General features: G+C 38.4%; 1 protein-coding gene and 1 long non-coding RNA gene across 3 annotated transcripts; both read right to left on the bottom strand.

Moving 5' to 3' along the window:
- Positions 1–13,891: 13,891 nt before the first annotated feature.
- LOC149576533 (uncharacterized) lies at positions 13,892–15,984 on the bottom strand. Of its 2 annotated transcripts, XM_089817768.1 has the most exons (4): positions 15,365–15,984; positions 15,023–15,246; positions 14,710–14,877; positions 13,892–14,603 (listed from the first exon to the last, which is right to left on the bottom strand). In XM_089817768.1, the coding sequence occupies exons 3-4, from the start codon at positions 14,828–14,830 to the stop codon at positions 13,999–14,001; spliced, it is 726 nt and encodes a 241-aa protein (XP_089673894.1). In that variant the 5' UTR covers positions 14,831–14,877; positions 15,023–15,246; positions 15,365–15,984; the 3' UTR covers positions 13,892–13,998. The 2 variants fall into 2 exon arrangements, with proteins under 2 accessions (XP_089673894.1, XP_089673901.1); XM_089817775.1 differs by lacking the exons at positions 15,023–15,246; positions 15,365–15,984 and having other exon boundaries at positions 14,710–14,960.
- Positions 15,985–16,748: 764 nt separating this feature from the next.
- On the bottom strand, positions 16,749–17,847 carry LOC149576534 (uncharacterized). The gene is made up of 3 exons (XR_016361763.1): positions 17,594–17,847; positions 17,259–17,355; positions 16,749–16,910 (listed from the first exon to the last, which is right to left on the bottom strand). It is a non-coding gene; the product is annotated as an uncharacterized LOC149576534 (long non-coding RNA).
- Positions 17,848–24,010: the final 6,163 nt, after the last annotated feature.

Below are 24,010 nucleotides of genomic sequence, written 5' to 3' on the forward strand. Positions count from 1 at the left end.
TGACTGGACACTCTGTGATCCTCAAATATCTTGATCGATCTGTTGTGTACTTTTTTGGGAACTATGTATTCCACTTCCATTGTTATGGTTACCATGTTTGTACTCCAGTGCATCCCTTGAAGAATTTGGTGCGTTACTTGCATTGGGGTGTGGAGGCGTATTGAAATTGTTCGGGGGTATGGAGGATGTGAAGGGTCCATCATTCCTCTTATTGTTCCTCTAATAAAACCTTGCATTGCTAGCTGACTGTTGAAATGTTTGGTTCCCACCTATTCCTTGAACTAGAACAGTGTCTCCCAAATGTGGGAAAAAATCCAACCCATTGTTATACCCATTTTGATCTATTACCTTGTTGATTGGCTCATTCGCTGACTTAGGAGAAAATCTCCCTTGCTGTTCTTCATATGCTTCAAATTTTGGTGGAAATGACATCTCCTCAAAAGTCAAGCACTGGTCATATCCTGAGGATGGGACAATTTCATACCCCGTAACCTTAATATCTTCTTGGTTGTTTGACTCATCTATTATGTTCTGAAACAGGTTAGATGCCCTCTTGAACTTAGCACATCCTAGCTCCGAATGTTGATCAGTCTCATAGAATCTTCAATATTTAGACATGGCAGACTTAGCTAGAAATATTCTACCCTCTGGCCTACTATCCGCTAAGGCTTGATTATCTAGTGGCGACACCACATTTTTATTGTTTGGGCATGTGTTCCACGTCCTCCTTTGGTTAGACTGATTGTTATATCTTTGATCTTGTGGCTGGTTGTTACCTTGATGATTATTATTTTGATAGTTCCTTTGATAACCACCACCTTGGTTGTTTCTCTTATAGTCTCTATCCTAATAGTTCCTTTGGTATCCACCTTCTTGATGATTTCTCTGATACCCTCCTTGATAACTTCCGCCATGATTTTGATAATTATTTCCTTGATTGTTGCTATGGGAACTTTAGAGTTGATTTTTTTGATTTCTTATATAGTAACTTCTATAGATAGCTTCTTGACTTGGTCAATTAATTTTGTCATTTCATCCTTTTCTTCTTGTGTTCTCATGGATGAACTTGCACTTTGTAGATAAACTGACATTGGTGGTGGTGCCTGAGACAATGGAGGCCCCAAATGTACCATCAATTGATTTGTAGGTGCCTGGTATGTAAGTTGTGGAACTGGATTGTTTGGATTCCTAGCACTTGGGGGTTCCATTCCTTGTTGACCCAATTGCTTCCCTATTTCAATTGCTTTAGTGTAAGCCTCATTCAATGTTGTGGGAGGAGGATTTGCCATCCTTGTAAACATAGTCGTCTGACTATCTAAGGCATTGTAATATGCCTCCAAAGCACCTGCCTCCGCCATTGTGTAAGGGGCTTGTAATCTCATGTAGGCCTTGTGGAAATTATTGTTAAAGGAACTTATTGACTCTTTATCGTGTCTCGTAATGTCCACAAACATCCGATGCAACTCCAATGGTGTGGTGGGCATGCCAAATTTTGCAATAAAAGCTTCTTTGAGTTGAAACCATTCGATTATAGATGACACTGACAGATCGACGAACCAATAGTAAGGGTCTTCCCCTAATGAATAAGGGAAAAGCCTACATGCTACATCCTCATGTTGAATCCTTCTATTACACAATGCATCTTCAAACACTTTGATATGCTACTCTATTGTGCGGTTAGGGTCATTAACAAAGAACTTGGAGCAAAATACCGCTGGATTCTTCGGTAAATCATGATATTGTTGAAACAAAATGGGTGAGGCATTGTTTTGAATCCATGGTGGTTGAGCCATCACTGCTTGATTGACTTCAGCTTGAACTGGCTAACTTGAGGGGCTAGCCAAATTTAAAGTATCAGCTACCCAACAATTCCTTGATTTCTTATGAAATTCTAACACAAGTAGATCCTCTTCCAAGTGTGGTGTAGATTTCAATATCCTTTGCCTTCTATCAAATTGCAGTTTCTCAAACCTTTTGGGGGAAAAAGACCCAATTTTTCTATCCAACTTGACTATAATTCAGACCTAATTTCAATTTTCCTCAAGAATGGCTTGAGCTTGTCTTCGTGCTTTCCTTTCTCTTTCAAGCTTCCTTTCTAGTTCTCTTTGGTGTTCCAACCTTTTCTGAATTCTCCTTTCAATAGCTCATGCTTTCCTTTCTTCTTGATTCAACATGTCAACGATGTCTAGATACTCTCTAGTACTTTCACTTTCCTCCCAAGCAGTTGAGCAAAAAATTGGCTACAATACGATTTTGGAGCGTTCCCCAAGTTGCTCTAGGTTGATTTGATCTAGGAAGCACCATTCTTCTTCATAATTGAATACCGACAAATCCTCAAACAAAACACTTTCAGGCCCTCCTTCTAGCACCAGATAATGTTGATGTCAGTTTTGTACCACTACATAACATATAGCAATTGAACGCTTGATATGGGACATCAAACACTCAATTCCTCTCTTGAAAAGTTAATACTCATGAAGACATAAGCAAAACTGCAATGTTCCTTACACTTGTGGATATTAACTCAGTATATCGATGTGATTTGTTGGTAATCATGTAGGCGGCCTTACACTATTTGTTTGAGGACAACTTGGACTTTTGGTGGGATGGTGGAGACGATGGTTTTGTATGGGTTCCACATGATGTTGATGGAGATGGTGATGGTGACGGTGGGTGTAGTGTCAGATAATGTTCATTGCACAAGGAGGAGGCAATAATGCTTCTAATGACTTTTAACTTCCTAACTTTCTAGAATGAAATTCGACTACTCAACTACTCGCTATTATACTCCTACTCCCATGAATGGAAAGATTAGCGAATGGACGGGGATCGAATCTAATGAAAGGTAACCAATGACTCCACCTCCATAGATGCAATGATTCAAAGGAAAATAACTAGTTTACCACACAAGGCTTCCCAACAAGCCGCTAGGATGCTAGTGGGCTAGTTATAGATCCCTATCAAACATCCACTAATACTACCATGCAACTATCCATCTACTTCTCTCTCTACTTAGCAACTTGAAATGAAATCTATTTTAACAACTTCAAAGAAAATCGTATTCTAACTATTGGAAGTAGAAACCATGCAACAACACCAAAAGTTCTTAATCACAATGCAAGTCACAACAATGAGAAAGAAAAACTATTTTGGCATTATCTTGAGCAACAATTTTCTTCAACCCCTTTTACAAATGAGAGCAAATGGCCTTATATAGAGGTCGAAATTACAACCGATGGTAGAGATAAAGAGGCAAAACCAATGATCTAGATTGGATCCTAGAAACCCTAATTTGGGTTGTCACCCCATTGGCCAATGAGAAGACACCCCCTCATCAATGGACCAATGAAAAAAAAGGTGAAAGTGGCAACCAATGAGAAGGCACCAAAATGGTAGCCAATCAGAATCAAACACCTATCCTACCCAAAAAGAAGGAGAATTTGCCACTTGGGCTTACATCAAATGATTTTATAATATAGTTCTACCCTTTTCTTTCATCTTTTTAGCCAAAGTGATGAACTTGGCTAGCTTTTCGTTGACTTCCTTCATGGGAGGGCAAGGTGTATGTTTCACCTTGAGCTCAGCCGAATTCATGATGTTGCTTGCCACTTGTAGTGTTTTCTCATACTTTTTTGCATATCCGATAAAGGCATTGAGGGAGGCGAGGGTGCCCAAATGTTTCTTCTTGATGGCAACCTTCCCCAACTCATCCAATCTTGATCCAAATTCTATCTCATTGATGCTCTCCTCTTTGATATATTCAAAATCAAGTGCAACCACACCATCGCTCATCATGGTTGCAATGGAAGTGTCAACGCCTGGGTTGTGTTGTGCAATCTCGTTCTATAGTCTTCAAGTATTCTTGATCTGATAGTCAAGGCAACAAACCAAGACTCCATTGTACTCAATCCTCCTTCATCAACCAACTTGGCTCTTTCCAAATATTTCTCTTATAGCTTAATGAATGCATGTAGCCTGGGAATGGCTAAGTCCTTGATTGGAAGGAAATCCTTCCACTGACCTTTGAATTTTCTAAATTTATCTCTAACAACCACCAATGACTTGAATGTCGAGATAAAGGAAGGCAAGAAATTTCGTCCATCTTGGATTGTATCATGGATCTAATCCTTGACTTTACATAGCTGAGCCAATATCTCTTCTGTGTTGCTCTGACTATCTTGAGGAAGGGCTGCCTGGTGCAACTGCTAGATAGGCTGAAAATCTCTCCAATACTTGTTCTCAGCCTCCAACTTTACGATCCTTTCATTTGCCTTCCTCAACCTTTCTCCGATTGAAACAATGTCTTCTTGGATCTCCTCACATTCCATGTCATCTTGTGACTCTTCCCATGTTATGCTCTACTATCTCATATTCTTGAGCTATAATTTCATCCAATGCCTTGCTAACTATTGGTATAGCAATTTGAACCTTTTGGTGACCATCCCTGTCGCACTTGATTACCTTTGCCACTGTTTTTACAATTTGTTTCTGGTTCTCACTATCACCCATTTTTACTAATCCTTGGATGTCTTTAATTGTTCGGACAGTCACTACCTTGCCTCTTGGCATAAGCATTTGCCTTAACCATAGTGGTGCAGTGCATCTACCCAAATCTTGATTTGGGTCTATTAGGTGATCATCACCAACGGCCTTGGGTGTTTAGCTTACTTCCTCAATATCAATTGGCCCATCTTCTTCTTCACTAGTAACTGCCATGTCATCTCCATGTTGATTCTCTGAGAGAGGAGAGTACTTGATGCTGTCACTATAACCGCTTGATTCTGAATCAGAGCTCACCTCTGCTACGACCCCTTGTCCACTTGTATTATCTTCTTAACCTCTAGCCTCAACTATGCTCTCCCTTGATGGCACTGCATTTTGTCTTTTTGCTGGAGGTTCCTGATGTTCTTTACCCTTTTCAGCCTCCAAATCTCTCTTCTTTCTTCTAACTATTCCTTGTTGCTGGCTACTTCCCTCACCCTTCTGTCCGACTAATTTTGCTAGACCTTCCTTTGGTTTCATTTTTTCATAAGGTGTACTTTTTTTTAATTTTATGAATAGTCCTTTTCTATTAATAAAAATATACTAAGAATACAATTCACAAAAAAGGGGCCGGGGGATACAAGATCACCCTGCGAAAGAGTTCACACGGTCGAAGCTGGACTTAAAAACACGGCCTCAGCTGGAAACAACAACTATTCATTAAAAAAAAACATAATAAGCATCCTCAGGTTGCCAAAGCAGTGCCAACCGAGGGAGGAGGATCATCTTTGTCAGGAAAACCCCACGCATCAATGGGATTGTGGGGCAGGCTGGGAACAGACCAGCCGTCATCAGCAGCAACAGGATCAGTAGCAGACTCTGCATCTTTAACCTCGGGTTGTGAAGGAGAAATCGCCAAGGCCAGGCGAGGATACTTTCCAGAATGCGCCCGCCGAGGACTAGGAGGAGGAGTTGGGGACAAGCTAGAACCCCCACGGGGTGGGGAAGCAGAGCGGCGCCTCCATCTTCCATCACCACCATTGGGAGAGCAGTGGCGAGAAGCCTGGGAGCACGGCGTGTGTGAGTGGCGACTTGAGGACTGGCGTCGAGAACGGTGGCCACGAGGCGTCAAGACATCAGCCAAAGCATCAAGAGGCACTCTGGCAATAGTGCAGGGAGTATTGCCCTAATGATTTAACAACTCCTGTAGGTGAGCAACTTCTAGGGCGACCTTGTTAGCTTGCACCTGGATTTGCATAATAACATTGTTACAAATGCATGTCTTAGTGTACATAGCAATGTTAACATCCAAAAAACTGTGAGTGAACAGAACAACATTCCTATCTTTCCACAGAGAAAACAAAATTTCCATCCTTAAGGTATGCCAAATCTGGGTGAACTTCTGAGGAATTCTGGGGGAATCACCCAGCAAAATCATGTGCCATGAAAATGGTTCGTGCCTAAAAGGCTTGAAAAAATCATGAATCCAATGCCAATAATTTTGAGCACACTTACAAAACCAGAATATATGCAAAAAGGACTCTGGTTGACCACAAAAAGGGCATTTTGGATTAGGAACCCTAATGTGCTTGAGTCGAGGCCCCAGGGGAAGACCTTGGAAGGCAAGGCACCAAGCAAAGTGGGCAATCTTGGGTGCTGTAATAGCACTCCAAATGGTGTCAAAACATTTTCTCCATTGACTTTGAGTTTGATGGTGTACCTTTTGACTTTGTAATTTCCTCAACTTCCCATTGTACCATGACTCGATGTGCAAATCAACTACTCTTGTAACTGCCTCCAAGGAAGGATCCTGGTGATCATTCCAATCCACTGGATTCAACTCTATTCCCTCAATTGTATTATAATCTTCTCTCAACACATTTGCATCATCCTCCAATTGATTGGGAATATCAAGGCCTCTTCATCTGATTGCCCTCATCATGTTCACTGACAATCTTAAGAAAGCTAGCTTCCTCACGTGAAAGTCATCCTGTGCATTGGCCCAAAAATCCTCTATAGTAAGAACATGTTTGAATGTATTTCCATGAGATGCCTTGATAAGACCATTAGGATAAAACCCTTGTCTTGCTCTATACCATACTAGATGATACCATTCCAATTATTTTTCCATAGCTACAAAGGCAACAAGATTGGGGCAACTATCATTGCCAATTCCAAATGAGAAGGTAATGCCTATCTCACCTTTAAGTTTCATCATTTTGTCATAATGCTCAAGTTGCCTAGCCAATTCCATCAAAACTACCTTGTTGGGTGGGTACCTTGGAAGTCTCTTGAGACATACTGTGCTTCCTGCTACTCTAATATAAGTGAATTGCGGAAATTGGATGAACCAACTCCCATACTTCTTAACTTTTGCTTCTGCTTCCACGGAGAGTCTCTTAGTAGGTGTCCCTTGCAATATCGTTACCGTTTTCATGGTGAAGGCATCACAAAATATCTTATAGTCTTTGTTGTTGTGCAAGTGAAGTTGTGGATAGCATTCATGCACCAAACATTGCCCCGACCCATTACCAATTACTCCTAAGGCCTTAAGTCCCAGATTTTCATACAACCTCACAATCAAATAGAACAGATAGGACGCCATATAGAATTTCTTTTGATTTTGCACAGTCCTAAGTTGCAATTCTAGATTCTCGCTTATGATCCTAGCCCAATCAAATCTTTTTTTCCTTTTTCAATTTCATCAATAAAGAAGTACATCCAATTTTTTAATTGCATACGTTGAGCTAGGTCCATGATCCGACTGAGAAGCACGATGAGATCGCCATACTTTGATTTTAAATCTGACATGGTGAGCCTTGATGATCTGTTAACTCCCTTCTTGCCTTCGTGTAGCCAATCCTGCTTTAGATGAATGAAATAAGCCTCCTGGTTGTCTTGGAATAACTTAGTCACCTGGTCCATCATTACCACTGTCATGCTTTTGTATTGGGGGATATTGAATGCTTCTTGTCCACCAATGTTGGCTAACACCCTCTTCCCTTCATCGAAAATGATGAATTTACTAACCAAATCAAACCAAGATGCACACTCCATTACCAATTCTGGACAAGGCAAGGTAGGGGGGAAGGCCGCCGTGTGTACAATTCTGCTTCTGTAAATTTTCTTTGCCATGGGAGATTGTCCTTCCTTTAGCTTGTCCTTTAACTGTATCATGTTTATTGTGCCGATATTGGTATCACTTATTCACCTTAATTTTGAGAAGAAGGTGGTTTTAGGCATCATGTCTTCCTTGTCTTTTTTGGTGTTCGTTCCCTTTGGGTTCTTGCTTTCACTAACATCTACCATCCTAAACACTTATTTTTGCCCCTTCGTTCTAAGTGATATGGACCACCTTTATCGATCTCCAACATTCTTTCTATCAATGGATTCTAACTTGTTTCTGCCTTGCCAAGTCCTATCACTACATTTATCAATCTCCAATCTTCAACCTAGGGGTGAAACTACCACTTATTTCCGCCTCTTTAATACCTTAGGATGGACTGCACTTATATCTCCCAACTTCAACCTAGGGTGGTCTAGTTTATTTCTGCCTCGCCAAGTGTCCTATCATGAAATCTACACTTATCTTTGCGATCTTCAACGCATAAATGAGATGATGACGTGGTGGATGATGAGTGCAAGAAGAACATAAGGGAAATGAAACCAAGCAAGAACAAGGAGTAAATTATGCCTTTGAACTAATCTTCAGCTCTAAAATGAATTGAATTTCACTTTAATTTTACCTTTACCAATACCCGAGCCTTCTTTGAATTTGGATCAGATTCTAGAAAATTCAAGCCTCCTTGCAAAATCAGAATTTTAATCTCTTGGAAACTGCCCACACTTGCCCAAAAATCAGACCTTCAATCATGTGTTTCCTCCTCCAAGTAAAATCGCCTAGATCTGGTGCAAAAACTCGTGGCCCTTTGCAAGAAAAATCAGTCCTTCAAAAATCACCAAACAAGAAGTTTCAGATCTACCTCGAATTGCCTAGGGCAGAAATCGTAGCCCCTTATGCAATTAGGAAATTGATTCCAAAACAATGACAAATCTGCTCCAAAAAAAAAAAAATCGCCAAGTTTGAAATTTGCCTTTGCAAAAGAAAATCACCAAACAATGTGAAATCTACTCCTCTGAGAGAAAATTGCCCAACATATAGAAGAAAGATGCTTTGAAAATTGCTGAACACATAGAGTTGTTCCTTGCAAAATTGCCAGGCACAAGAGAAAAAGGCTACTCTAGAAAAATCGCCAAACACAAGCAGAAGGCTATGATGGAATGAAAAAAAATGGGGGAGGGAAGAGCCCTCTTATACGATTTTCCCTTTACTTCTCCAAGCTGGCCGACCAGCACCTATAGGAGGAGAAAATTAAATTAGTATTTCATTAATGGTCCCAATTTAAATGCCAAGCCAAAATTAATTTTGCCTATAGTGAAATTTGGTCATTTAATTGCCGGCTAGGACCAAAATTGCAAAATAAAATTAAGAAAGCCTTGGAGATGTTAATTTTTTTTTCATTTAATGGCATTTTGGTAATTAAAATAGCATTAAAATTGGATTGAAATCGATTTTCAATTTTAATTCACCAACCTGTTTAAATATTTTAAAATCTTCTAGGCAATTTTAACCAATTTAATGCAAAACTTTGCAATTAAGTCCACTTTCCATTTTGCAATGCAATTTTAATTTTTTTCCAAAATAAATCATTTTCTCTAGCATCCAAAATCGATTTTCCAATTTAATTTCACTATCACAAAATTTTCCTCTTCACCGAAAAATTTAAGATTTTCCAAAACAATTAAATCTAAAAAAAAATCATTTTGAAAATGCTCAAGATATACAATTACATCCAATTTCCAAAATTCGTCTAAGTCCCAATTTTTTTTTTGTTGCAAATTTATCCTACTCAATATCGTTCTAACTATCGAAAATCTTGTCTTTCAAATTTGCTTGGCCTAAGGATAAAATTGCAAGTTCCGAAAAATTAGGTTAAGACAAAGTTTAAAAACAAATCTAACCACATCTTTTTTGACCCAAAGGCGTCCAAGGCGTAAAATTTTTTAAATTGAGATTTTTTGGACAACTCCGAAAAATTTGTCAAGGCAATCTAGAAAAAAGTGAGTCTCCAAAATTTTGGGACGATGATGTGAGAACCTCACAACACAAGCTTAGCATAAGAGATGACCTTATATCAAGAGAGACAATTGAGTGTTTGTTGTTTCTCCTTGAAACATTAATGAAGTATTTGATTATGCATGTTGTAGTGGAACAAAACTCACATCAATAGTAATATATGGAGCTATAAACGTGTGTTTAATGGCAAAGCAGTAGCCTCATTGGCTAGCTCCTTGACTTCAGTTTGAGCATTTTATTTTACTTTCTTTGACTCAAAGTGACCTAGTGTCACCTTTATATCTAATTATTAGCTCACAACAAAGCCCTAAACCACATTATATCCTCCTCATTGTTGGCGCAAACTTGAAACTTAGTCTCTCTCCTAACACCACTGATGAAAGGCAATAAGCTATTGAATTATGCAGGTGAGGGTTTCAGCCTACATTAGATTCATCCAAAGATTGCCCTCTAAGTGACTAACATGCCTATAAGCAATTTTTATCCAATTCATCATGCTTTCATATCCACACCAACCTTTATTAATACTCATGCTCTCCTAGATCATCCAACAAGGACACCACCTTAGCAAAACTTCAATCATGTAGGCCACTTACAATCAATAGTGGGCCCAAAAGGGGACCATCATTCAATTGTTCAATAATTTTATTTATTAATGATTATTTGATCATTTAAAGTATATAAGTAAATAGAAAGGTCGATTTGTAGTTCCACCTATCCCAAGTCTTGTTAGTCCTCAAGCAACATCAAATTTGAACCTCCGCTTCCACACATTCCCACATTGCATCTTCACTATCGTCATGAAGACTACATATAACGAGTTCATCCTTTCCCAAAACACCTATGACCTTGTTGCCATGGTTCTTTGCAAGTGAAGCATAGCTTTGTCCTTTGCAATTCATTTTCAGACATCTCCACTTGATTTGGCTTAGAAGGTAGCATGCACCATTGAAACTTTTCCTTTGTTAGCATAGGAGATGCTCACATGGAACTTGATCTATCCTTAGCCATTGAATCTCCGAAGTTCAAAGCTCTTCTGACAGCTTCTTGCAATGAGCTTGGATCCAATGGTCTTACTAAACATTCAGTTCAGCAAAGTGTTCCACAAAGAACACTATAAGCCTTTTCTCTAACACATCAGAAATTATCACAGCAAGCTTTTAAATTATGCTATATAATCTTCCACTTTACCCTTTTGTTTCAACTGATTTAGATCATATTGAATTTTTCTATAAATATTTGCCTATAGTCCTCCAAGGTGGTGACAATGCTGCCTTGGTCTGTCATGCCATAATACCTCCATTTATGAGCTGCTATCCCCTCAAGATGCAAGGTGGAAAATTTGATAGCCCATTCTCCGAGTATTGGATTCAATGAGAAATATGTGTTTCTTTTGTTAATTTTAAAGATCTCTGATAGATAAAACTATTATATCAGAATTGAACAATAATAAATATTCTTAATTTTAAAGATCTCTGATAGATAAAACTATTGTATCAGAATTGAACAATAATAAATATTCTTACTTGTTATCTCAGATTGTAGAAACATAGATGCAAATCTTTGTCTTTGAATGGCAGTCGAAGTATATTGATCTTCTGTTTATTACTTCAATGGAGGATCAACAAAACTGAATGTGTTTAACCTGCAGAGATAAGTAAGCAGATCGCTGGGACTTGTATGCCGTAGATCGATGTTAATCTCAGTGATTTACTTGCCACATATATATAAGTGCAAAGGTGACTCTACTTTGGTCACGTAGGGTCATGTCTCTACGTAGGCATGACTTAACAACTAGTAATCACAACCGATTATTAACAATGTATTTCAGCAGTATACATAACAAGTTATATTGTGATCGGTGGCAGATACAAAGCCCCGATAATCTTCAGGACAAAGCCCGATACATATTAAGTTTGTTTTATGAATGTTTTAAGGACACACACACACACACACACATATATATATATATTCGACTAGTCATATATATATCAACAGATTTCAGTATACAACATTACTTCAACTGCTGCTATACATCAACTACTTTTGAAACCAAATGACATACCCTTATGTGATATTCACAATAAGTTTGCAATGCCCAGGACCTCTTAACAACAGTGGCAATTCTGTGAGTATACAACCAACATACAAATCGCCTAGCATACAAGAAGAATTTCCCGTTGAAACTGACTAGAAATACAAATTATGGTAGAAGAATGTGGTACTGGGCTCTCACATGTTTGGCAAAATATGTGCAGCAATAAGCTTGCATTTAGTGGTGCAAGCAGTGGCCTCATTTTGCTAGTTCCTTGACTTCAGTCCGAGTCTTATTTCAATTCACTTCAACTCACACTCAAACTGTCCTATTTGCCTTTGTATCTGATCATTGCCTCACACCCAAGCTGCAAAAGCATGCTGATTCCCTCCTCACCGTCGGAGAATTCCTGAAAATTACTCTCTTCACACCAATGGTCAAAGGCAATGCACGATGGAATTATGTAGGTAAATTATATCATATTTTCAATCTATCACAATTTATTGGTGCTCAGAGGTAAATGAACATTGTGAACCCAGAATATCATATTTTCTTGGTGCTCAGAGGTAAATTATTCATTATTATTATATTGTAAGTAACCTTGTTAACCAAACTTACTCATTTTCACAACTTTAAAATTCTTGGCATGAATTGTGCCTTAATTTATTATATGCTCGAGTTGATATTAACATAAAGGAATTTTTATTGCTTCTACTCAGCCATACGTCATTTGATGGGGCTCTTTGATATTTACATGCTACAATATAATATTATATGAATTACAAAAAGCTATATGCTTTGTGAGCGCTGCTATATTGCAATTCTATTGTATCACAGCATTCCCAAATTCTTAAGGAGCTAACATATTACTACTTCTCTGTGTGACAAATATACTACTAGCAAGGAAAAAAATATTGACAAGTTTTCATTGTGCTTACATGAAGCCTATAATGTCCAAGTGCAAGTAAGCTATTTAAACTTTAAAAAACTAACATTATCCTATCAAGAATTCAATCCCATAAAACTATATAAACTGGTATGGTAACTCTAAACAAAACAAAGAAATGGTATCATCTCAGGTAATAACTATAGGGACTCATATGCTTCACAATATCACAGAATTGTAATTTTGTAATCTCTCTTCTAAAAAGTGCCACAACTTCAAAAACATTTCCATGCAGCACCTCTAATAACAACATTGACAATTTGGAGGACAAAACATGCAATATGCAAACAGAGAACACATAAAGGATAACTGGTTGCAGTTTTGTTTTCATGATTTTAAGCAAGTAAAAGTCAGGACTCCATTATATGAATCTTTCTCTTACATATTATCCAGCTTACTCTCCCGAGCTTTAGGGGAATCACTATTACAGTTTGCCAAATTGTGTCTACTTATGCAACAGTCATATTTGTTCGCAATCTGGCCAACCCAAGCAAATTCTTCAATTTGCATATGAGGCAGGGGAAATTATGACATCAAGATTCTATTAGCATTGTTTCTCCTGCATTAGATTATCAAAATTTCCTCTTCAAATCCATGATGCTCAACCACAGCATTTTATTCTTCATTGTTTCCATGAATATAGCACTTCTTGTGACACACACACGGATATAAATAACATGAATAGACCCACCATAAAAGTCTTGTAATTTCAAATACTTTTCTAAGTCAATATGACAATTGAAGATACATTTTGGAGGTTAATAATGTGTTACAGTATAATTACAATTTACAATTAAACTCTAATGGGATTATGCACAGGCAGTAGTTCTCAAAGGAGAGATGTTTCATTGTCCAAATCCTTCGCAGCTTAACTGGACAGTTACAATCAAAAAAAATTGAATAATACATTTGATTAAACATCTTACATTTCGATTTGAGCAAAACATTGGGTTCATCCCATAGTGTGATGATTGTTACCTAGTGGAGGTGTTGTTGTGGCCATTGATGTAAAAATCACCTGAGGAGATTAATCGACTAGGCCTGAAAAAGTTTAATCGGGAAAAATCGGGAAAAAATCGGGGAAAAAGTCGGGAACTAAAAAACCACTAAATTTTAATAAAAAATGCGATTTTTTTACAAAATTCAATGTTTTTTTGCATCTAATGACTTAATTACTAACAATACATAAGAAACAATCATGTTTAGATATATATCAATGCTAAAAGAGTTATTAATCGGTAAATTACTAACAAGTAAGTAGTGACAAGTTGTAAATTACTAACAACTAACAAGTTCACAACACATGAGAAGTATTCTCATAAATAAAGTGTCAAATGTAAAGAGTTCAAATAAGCACATCAACATGACTACAAATAAGTACAAATGTCAAATACAGGACTACATCTTCCTCTTCCCAGTCGCTTTACTAGCGAGTGCGGGAGAGGGTAAAGCTCTAGAACTAGAACCCCGCAGGGTTTGTGCCTGTGTTTGTGTCTGTGCCAATGCAGGAGATGGTGTAGCTATAGAACTAGATGTCGGTAGCTCCACATTCGTTGCGCGCAAGATGTCAAGGTCCTCTGCAGTAAGCTCAATGTCATCATCCTCATCATTGCCCTCCTCGATGTCATCCAAATCGATGTCATATCCAGTTCCACCCCCTTCCTCCTCCGCGGCCTCCCTCTCCAAATTGGAGATGTCCTCCTGTGTAAATAAGGGAGCCTGCTCCTGTGCCGTCCAATCATAATAAGGATCTATCTCATCCAAATCGATTGGCCCAGGAGGATCTTGTTGTGCCTTTTTCATGCGCAATTTAAGATTATATTGCACATAGACCATGTCATTCATCCTCTTTTGGGACAACCTGTTTCTCTTTTTTGAGTGGATGGCCTCAAACAAACTCCAGTTGCACTCACAATGTGATGCGCTGCAAGGCTGTGATAGGATTCTGAGAGCAAATTTTGCAAGATTTGGAGTGCTTGCACCCCAAGTGGTCCACCAAGCCACTGCATCACAAAAATTGTACAAGTTTGAAAATAATAATAGACAACAAAAAGTGAAACATAAATGTTAATTTAGCATTTGAGATTCAGAAGTTTGCAAATGTATTACTTGGGGTTTGTGTAAGCCTTGCTCTCTTGCAGAGAGAAGTGGAGAACACCTTGCCCCCTACTGAAGTGAAGATCTCTTGCTCAGCGATGATTTTATCTCTTGTTTCCTCGCTGGTTACCATCTTTTCGACGCACTCACTTAGGCCTCTGATGACCTCTCCATCAGGATCTGCATATGTACCATCAGCCCTAAAACCAAAAACCAAAAACAAATAAGTCTTGCAATTTTAGTACACACCCAACACCCTACGAAAGCAAAATGAACTCAAGTCTTCGTTAACTTAAATTTGAGTAAGAATGAGCTTACGGTATACCTAAAACGTGGGTTGAGGAAATATCCTGCTACATGAATGGGTTGGTGGAGCTAATTATTCCACCTTCTATCAATGATCTGCCAAATGGGTTCATATTTGATGCTTTCCCCCTTGTAGTAATTTTTGACAGATTCTTTGGCCTTGTCCATGGCCTCATATAGTTCATCCATTGGCGTTTGGTCTTCATCAACCAAACGCAGAACTCTGACTAAAGGCCCAGACACCTGCAATATAAATTTGAAATTAATTGACAAGTTACAAAATTATTATTTACTTGAGTTACAAACTTAGTATGTTATAAAGTTGTAAAATGTAAACTAAAACTTAAAGTTTTGTCGTTACCTTTACTATTTCATCAGCGTTATCTTCAAAATATTTATCAAACACAATCCACACAACATTCTCTCCTTCACTCTTCTTTGAAAATGTGGAAGCAAGCCATTTTTTGGAAACAAACATTTGCTTCAAAGAAGCCAAATTATTGAGAATGCTTTGCAATGTCAAAAAAATCGTTGCAAACCTTGTGACGGCAGGCCTGACAATTTCTTTGCCATTAGTGTGCTCTCTCATCAGGCCAAGGACCCATGGGTGATTGTATATGTATTTTGTCACCCGCCTTGCATCCTCTTAAATTGGAGTGACCCACTCAAGTTTGCCCATGTCCTCCAAAAGAAGGTCAAGGACATGTGCTGCACACGGGGTCCAAGAGAGAGTGGGGTGCCTCTGCTGTAGGAGTTTTCCTGCCAATTGTAAAAGAAAATACTAATTAGTTTCCAACTTTTCAAAAATATCAAACTATTAAAAATTCTTCTTGTGAAATTCACAATGCCAAAAAATTAATTATGGTCCTGCTCTTCCCATCCGTCCACCCGTCAGAAATAATGGTGCAACCAAATTTTGTCCATTCTTGTTTCTGTTCCTCAACAAATGCTTTGGCCCTCTCAACAGCATTTCCAATAAGCCTACAAAAACAAAATTTAGTTATGTCTTAGATTCTTAGTAATTTAAAATTGATTTAGACTTTAGTAATCAACATTCTAATTTCTAGATAAATTAATTAAAATTTAGAACTAAGTAAAAAGTTAAAAATTAAAAGGAAATCGAGTGTAATAAAATTATTCGCTTACCTGCCACCCAACACAAAACGAGAAGGGGACTTGTACCCCTTTCCTACAACTGTCAAGCCTGTGGCCAAAGCCTCCCAATAGAAACTGTCAACAACACTAATAGGAAGGTTGTTGAAAACCCAGAAATCTACTAGTGCATTGTCCAACTAGTCATGGACCTCCTTATTCCATCTAGTGGCCTCTAATGAAGGTTGTGCACTAGGTTTGTGCCTCGGCACAAAATAGCTCCCTATCCCAGAAGCACCTGCTGATCATGATGGTGTGGAAGTGCTAGGACATGTAGGAGTGGGAGTGGAAGCGGAATTCGTGAAAGAAAAACCACCCTGTTTGTGGACACGCGGCCCACGATAAGAGCCAGCTATGCTCTCAATGGCTGCCTCCTCCTCCTGAACATCAACGAAACTGCCTTGAGTCTTTGCTATGGCTGCCCTGACATGCAATTTATTCCGCTCTCTTTGCAATTTTTTTTGCTCTCCAGCTGCGAGCAAAGCATTTGCAAACCTTTTTATTTCTTCTATTGTACTCTCACAAGGATTCGTATCATGTTTTGAGATCCCTGCGATGTGGTATTTGAACCGGTAAATGCCCCCGGATATTACTTTTTCACATCGAATGCAAATCACTTTGGTTGGTTCATCGGGTGCTTCATAGGCATATTTCCATGCCTGATCTCTCGCATTTCTTTGGCTTGGTGCCAATGTAGCCTGAGGGGCATGGAGTCAATGGCCATTTGTCTGCCATTTAAAATTGTTGCGGGCTGCCTACACATACAAATTTTTAAAAAAAACTATAAATAAATTATAACAAGATCAAAGTTAACAGTTAAACAAAGAATTCAAGCAACATTCCAATAACAGCGCTAATAAATTGAAATCCAAATAACATTCAAACAAACTAGCTGCTAGGGTTTCAAATTTTTCAAAAAAGTGCAAATTTCTAGCATAAATTCGATCTAGAATGGAAAAAAATGCAAATGAATGCATTTAATCTTGCTTACATTCATCAAATGCATTCCTAACTAATTAGGAATGTATTTTTATCCATTTACATGCAAGAAAAAAAAATACAATCTCTTGCAAAAATAAAAAACAAAGATTCAAATCACTTACCTAGTAACGGAGAAATCGAATCAAAAGGCCTCCAAATGCACTCGATTCCACTTGTTTCTTGCCAAGAACTCCTCTATCCTCTCCTCTCCAAAACGCCCTAAGCAATGTAAAAACAGAATGAAAAAAATGTGTTTTTTCGTCACTTTATGTGACTGCTGGGCTTGGGCGATTTTTTTGCAACAAATCGCGATTTTCAGGTGATTTTTTAGGCGATTAATCTGCGATTTTTTGGAAAAAATCTGCAAAAAAAAATCACGATTTTTGGGGCGACTAAATCGCCGGCCCCAAAAAATCGCGATTTTATCTCGTATCGCCGATTAATCGGCAATACTCACATCTATGGTTGTGGCCACCAATGTTCAAACACCCACGGGGCAATGTGATCACAGGCTTGTACCTTTGCTGATCCAACATACTTGCAGGTTTGATCCTCAGCATTGATGCTGCTGACATTCAGGCGAAGGCTGTTAACAGGCGATTAGGTTTGTGATGTTGCTATGATCCCTCAAAGGGCTGTTCTGCTCACAATCCCTATGCCCCTGTTGGGCTACCCTGCTCGCTGTCTTAGACTGTGCATATTCATGCTGCGGAGTTGGTTCCCCTTTTAAGACCTCCATACGAGTCTGTGATAAACTAAAAATCCCAGATTTATCGATTAAAAAAATAAAATGAAATAAATTCAGAGAACATTGAGCAGCTAGCATGGTCATTAATAATGCACCTAGTGAGATCATATACTCCACATGGCACTTCCAATGCTAGACAAGGCATGTACACTTCAAGAATTTGATTGGATATCTTAGCATCCAAAAAATAATAATTAGGAAGTCAAATGTATGATAAAAAAGGTGCAACTTTAGTATTCTATGTCAAACAGAGTATATCAGCATTGTCTACAGAAAAATATTATGTGTACATTTTGAAATCAGTGCTTATGTAGTGAGGGTACAGCTGTTTGATGCCCTTTGGTAATGCTTCAGGATTATTTTACTTGCTCTTGACTCTTAAGGTCCCTGTGTTATTAATCCTGTCCACCATATGCATTCGATACAGCATATTAACTTACGTTTTCCACTTTTATTACTTTGTTTCCTCTTCTTGTGTTGCTGTTTACCTGTGTCATTTTCTCATCTTCATGAACTTGATGAATTCTCACTCAAAATAATATAAGCTTTTCACTTCCATTAATGATTTTGTTTGCAGCACAATTTTATATATAAGTTTTTGGCTTCGACTTCTATATATAGTTACATATATAAGCTTCTGCTCAGTGTTTTTGGCTTCTATTAATTCCATTTACAGGCTTGTTCAGTGTTTTTGACTTCCATTTCACATGTTATGTAATTCTTTGGCATTTCATAGAAGCTCAAATGTTGAATTTATATCTTAGCTTCAAGATGTAATGAATTGGTAATCAAATTTACATATAAACTTTTTTGCTCTTGCTTGCATTAATGATCATATATATCGCTACTCAATTTCTTCTAGAAGATTTCAGCACGCACTTAATGTGTCATATTTTCCGAGGTATTTTACATTAGTTCGCTTGTGAGATCTCTAGTCTATTTTGTTACATTTTTCTCATTTAATATTTTATCAAAAACATAATGTTTAATTTTCTTAGCTTAAACCATATAATACATTGGTAATCCAATTTATATAGAAATGTTTTTACTCTTACTTACATAAATGATAATATTTTTGGTACTCAATTTGATATAGAAGTTCCCAGAGTTCAATTGTGTGATCTCTTTCCTGTTTTGTTCCCTTCTACTTATTTTTTAATTGGACACATTTAAAGTTGAAGAAATGCAAATTTCTTCACATTCTTTATCTTCGAATGAAAACACCCTTCACCCTTCACATTTAGTCAATGCTCCATAGTCCAAACAGGATAATTTATTTGTCTTTCATTGCCAAGCTTTGTTGATAACTTTTAAAAGGAATGATAACTGAAGGTAACATAAGAGTACCATCGGCTTTTGCATATATAATATGACCTAAACATTTTCAGATTTGCATATAAAAGACCTAAACATTTTCAGATTTTCAGATGATGAGATGTCAGAATCCAGACTGTTTGTAGACAGCCATCGGGCCTCATGTACCAAGAGTCTCCCTGCCGCGTCATCCTGCAAACACTTTTAAGACCGCCACGTATATATCTAACCCCAGTGCACTTTTCCAAATTTCAGCACTCAGCGTTTTCGAAGGTCGTCAAACGTGGAAGGTCGTCTGCAGGTCGTGAACAGCTCGTGGACAGCTCGTGGACAATGGGTGTTTGCAGCTCGTCGACAGAGGGCGTCTGCAGCTCGTGAACAGAGGAGGTATTCACGACGGTAGGGCCAAGCTCATGAACGACGGTCTCTCTACAGCGGTGAAAGCGAAGGTAGGGCCTGCAGCAGTCAAGGTAGGACCGGCAACAGCGGCAATTAGTGCAGGGGCAGATTTGGTTTGGTCGGCAGTCTTGGCAACCAGTGGGACCAGTCATCCAGTGATAAAAGCTTTGCTATTACTAGTGGGTCCATATTTGCGGGTTTCCAGATGAGGATTTTGTCTGCTATGGTGTTCCTCTCTTTCAGTGTGCTCCAGTCCGGTTCCTTTTGAAGACACTCCAATAGGCAAACAGGTAGATCCTAGGTACGCCTTTTCCCTTATTCTTACCTCTTACATTTTAGTCTGCACTTGTTCAGGCTTTCTTTATTACTTCTCTTGGCTGTGTTAAATTTACAACGGTAAAACAACATAAAGTATCTATAACAAGGCACCAGTGGGTACAATATGGTCCTCACGGAAGGAACAAACGAGGAAATCACAGAAACATCTGCAGAGAAGATACTTGTACAAGTATCATTGAATGATCAACCAGACATAATAGAGGCACAGCCAGAACTAGGTGGGTCCACTTTGCAAAACACAGGATTTGACGGTAACAGGGTGGCAGAGAATCTGATAGTCAGGGCACCTGTAATAGCAGAACAACAAACTAATCTGAGAGAAGCTACGAAACACAATGACATCTCTGGTAACAGTGGCTTGGTCCTAACATACGGGGATAGTTTAATGCATAGCAGCATCATCAAGTGGAATCAAGGGAGCTTCCTCATTCTTCCAGGACCTTCAATCGGACATGAGAGTTCATTCAATCTTGGAGGGACAAATGGTAATTTACCCACAAACACTTTGAGCTTCTCACAAGCCAGTAGACCACCCACAGGAGGAAACTACACCTATGTGAATGCCAAGCAATATAAAAGAATAATTAGGCGGAGAAAGATACGAAAGTTGAAAAATGCAAAAAGAGGGAAGTTAGCAGCTTTACTTCCGAAACCGATTCCACATACCTCAGACAACGCAAGGGAGGGAGAAATAAATTTAAGGCCGACTGAAATCTCTGAAATAATTAAGTGGTTTGATAATATCAAAGATATTAACGGTAAAGGGAAGACAAATAATTCTCAAGTGATAGACACAGTGGAAGATGGGCTGCCAAATAATTACAGCCCCACAAGGACACCTATGACGTGGTATCCAGACATCTTTGTGAATGATTTGGTAGCTATGAAGGAAAGGGTGTGGGCACTTGAAGAGAGGAGCCAAATAGAAAGTATCACAATGAAAAGAGTTACTGAGGATAACTGGAAATTGGCAGCGGAGGTAAAGTCACTTAGAGAACAAATTCAAAAATTGCAATTTAATATGGAAAAAGGAGAATATGAATTAATATTGTTAAAGAAAGAAGTAGGAGAAAAGAGGACAGCAGCAAGTACTACGGGAGGAGGAGAGGCTACGGAAGGAGACAAAAATCCGCAAATGAAAAATATACAAGATGCTATGGCCAATATGGAAATAAAAGATAATCAACTCAGAGAACAAATCGAAGAAGTTAGATCATGGGCTAACATAGTAAAGGGACCAGCAAACACTCCTATTGACAACATAGAAAAACAAGTTCAGAGACAGATTAGAGAGGAAAAAGAAAGAAATGAGAAAGCAGCAAATATCGTCATCAAAGGGCTACGAGACTATGGAGAACAGGAGAAAACAACGGATTTAGTTAAAGACTTCTTTAAAAACCAATTAGACTGGCATGGAACAACCATACAAGCACAAAGAATCGGAAAATGGACTAGAGGAGGCAAAGACAAACATGTTAGAGTGACAATGAGGAATACAGGAGATAAAAACAACATTTTCAGCAAGCAGAAGTTTCTTAGAGGCACACACATATATCTCGATGATGACCTCACTGTAACTCAGCAAGAAGAAAAGAGGAAGGAATGGGAAAAAGTGAAAATGGCAAGAGAAAACGGCAAGTGAGCGTGGCTACAAAATGGCAAAGCCCAAATCAGCGACAAAATCGCACGCAATAAATAGGAACTCGGGCCCACCCAGGAACATTTAACTATAGTTAGCTGGAACTGTAGAGGTTATTCTTGGAGAAGAGGATCTGGGTTAGAGTCGACAGCTAAAGATAATGACATCATTATGCTTACCGAGACTCATGAGCATGATGGATGTAGGGTTCCAGATTTTGAAGGGTATAAGAAGGTATCACTGTGGAACGAGAAGATAGATAATGGTAAGGGGCATGGAGGCATCACCATTCTAATAAAAGAAACTTGAGCAAATTTGTAAACTTAGAGAAAGAAGATGTAAACAAGCAGTATCTTTGGATAAAAATAACAAAGAATCAGATTTTTACAAGGGTGGTTGTCTGTTACTTCGCCCCAAAAGGCCCAAAAATGTATAAAAAGCATAGATTGGATCGAGAAGACCTGTTCGCTGCACTCAAAAAAGACATAGCAGCCTTTAGCTCTTTAAAGGAAATAATGATAATAAGGGATTTCAATGCTAAAACAGCAAACAACCAAACTCTCAATCTTAAAGAGAGTTACAATGAAAGCAAAGACCCAGTTTGGCTTGAAGAAGAAGGGACACAAAAATGGGAAAGATCTTCACAAGATAGCATGGGAAAGATTAATCATTTTGGTGCTGAATTACTAGGCTTATGCTGCCTATATAACATGGTCATATGTAATGGTTTGGAAAAGTGGCCTAAATCAGGTGGAATCACACGCAAAAGATACAATGGACAAAGTGTAGTTGATTATGTAATATGCTCGCAAGAATATGTCACAAAGATAATTAACTTTGAGATAGAGGATTGCCTCATGGAGCTAAAATTTGATCATAACCCCATCTTGATAAGGGTGGCCACTCACTTTAAAAATCAACATATTGTCCCAAAACTTTTACAAAAGAGGAAGATGATTCTGATTGGCAAAGTTTTAATGACACAAGAAAATCATGCTACTTTCCAGAACTCTCTTTTGCGGCTGTCTAGGGTTCTGGGAAACCATTCCGAGTCTGATAAACAACATCTCATGGACAAGGATAATCTTGTTCTTACTATCATTAAAGCACTGAAGGAGTGTAAAAGATCTAGGGCCACAAGAGAAGCCAAGAACACTTTTCTGGCCAATCCGTGGTTTGATGAGGAATGCAAAACAGCAAAAAGAAATTGGAAAAAGAACATAAATAGAGAAAGTAGAAAGGAGTATGATCAGCTAATTAAAAAGAAGAAAGAAGAGTATCTAAACAAGAGAAGAATCGAGTTGATTAATCTTGGTAAAAACAGCCCCAGAAAGTTTTGGAAAGAGCTTCAGCAGAGAAAAACGCAGATAGAGAACAACATAACAAGAACCAAATGGCTGGTATATGCCAAGACTCTCTACGAGTGTGATCTAAGAGAATGTAGAACCATAGAAACAAAGACTACAGGGGAGTTATTCAGCGAAATGGATATTATTCAAGGCATAAGGAGGTTAGCTGCTGGTAAAGCGCAAGATATAGATGGGCTTCAAGCTGAATACTTAAAATGGAGTGCTGAAACCATCACACCACACATCACTAAAATTTTCAACAGTGTCAATAGAGAAGGTTTCCCTATAAAATGGACAACAAGTGTGGTGATCCCACTCCACAAAAGTGGAGATATAAACAATCCTTCTAATTACCGAACCATCATGATCAATCCACTATTTGGCAAGTTATTTGGCAACTTGGTAGAACAAAAAATCAACAACTAGGCTGAAACAGAAGGCAAACGTGCAAAAGGGCAAGCAGGCTTTAGACCGAAACACTCTACTATAGATCACGACATCACTCTTAGACACTTGATTGAGAAAGTTTGGGACACTCCGGGGAACAAGGCTTTTTGTTGTTTCATGGACTTTAAAAAAGCATTTGACACAGTGCCACGTCATAAATTATGGGATAGAATGAAAGAGTTGGAGGTTCCTAAAGAACTTAGGTCAGCGGTTTACAAATTATATGAGCAAGTCAAAGCTAAAATCAGAACGACAGAAGGGCTATCAAAAGATTTTGACAGCAACATCGGGGTTAAGGAAGGGTGTCCGCTATCTCCTACATTATTTGGGCTCTATATTGACAAGTTAGAAGAGTGGATAAACAAGACCAATGGTGAGAAGATGCCGCTGGCCCACTTTGTGATAAGATTGCTCTTATATGCGGACGATCTCATAATTCTTGCTAGAACAGCTAAAGGTTTGAAAGAGCACTTGATAGCACTAGAAAATTTTTGTCAAGAAGTAGGAATGCAAGTTAACACTAGCAAAACCAAAATTATGATCTTCTCGCTGAAGAAGAATAGGGGCATACAAGACGAGTTTCTGTTTGAAAATAGCCCACTTGAGATTGTGGAAGAGTACAAATACTTGGGCATCGAT

Source organism: Cupressus sempervirens, chromosome 1 (assembly GCF_028749045.1).
Source record: "Cupressus sempervirens isolate cs-2001-9-10 chromosome 1, ASM2874904v1, whole genome shotgun sequence".
Taxonomy (NCBI): Eukaryota; Viridiplantae; Streptophyta; class Pinopsida; order Cupressales; family Cupressaceae; genus Cupressus; species Cupressus sempervirens.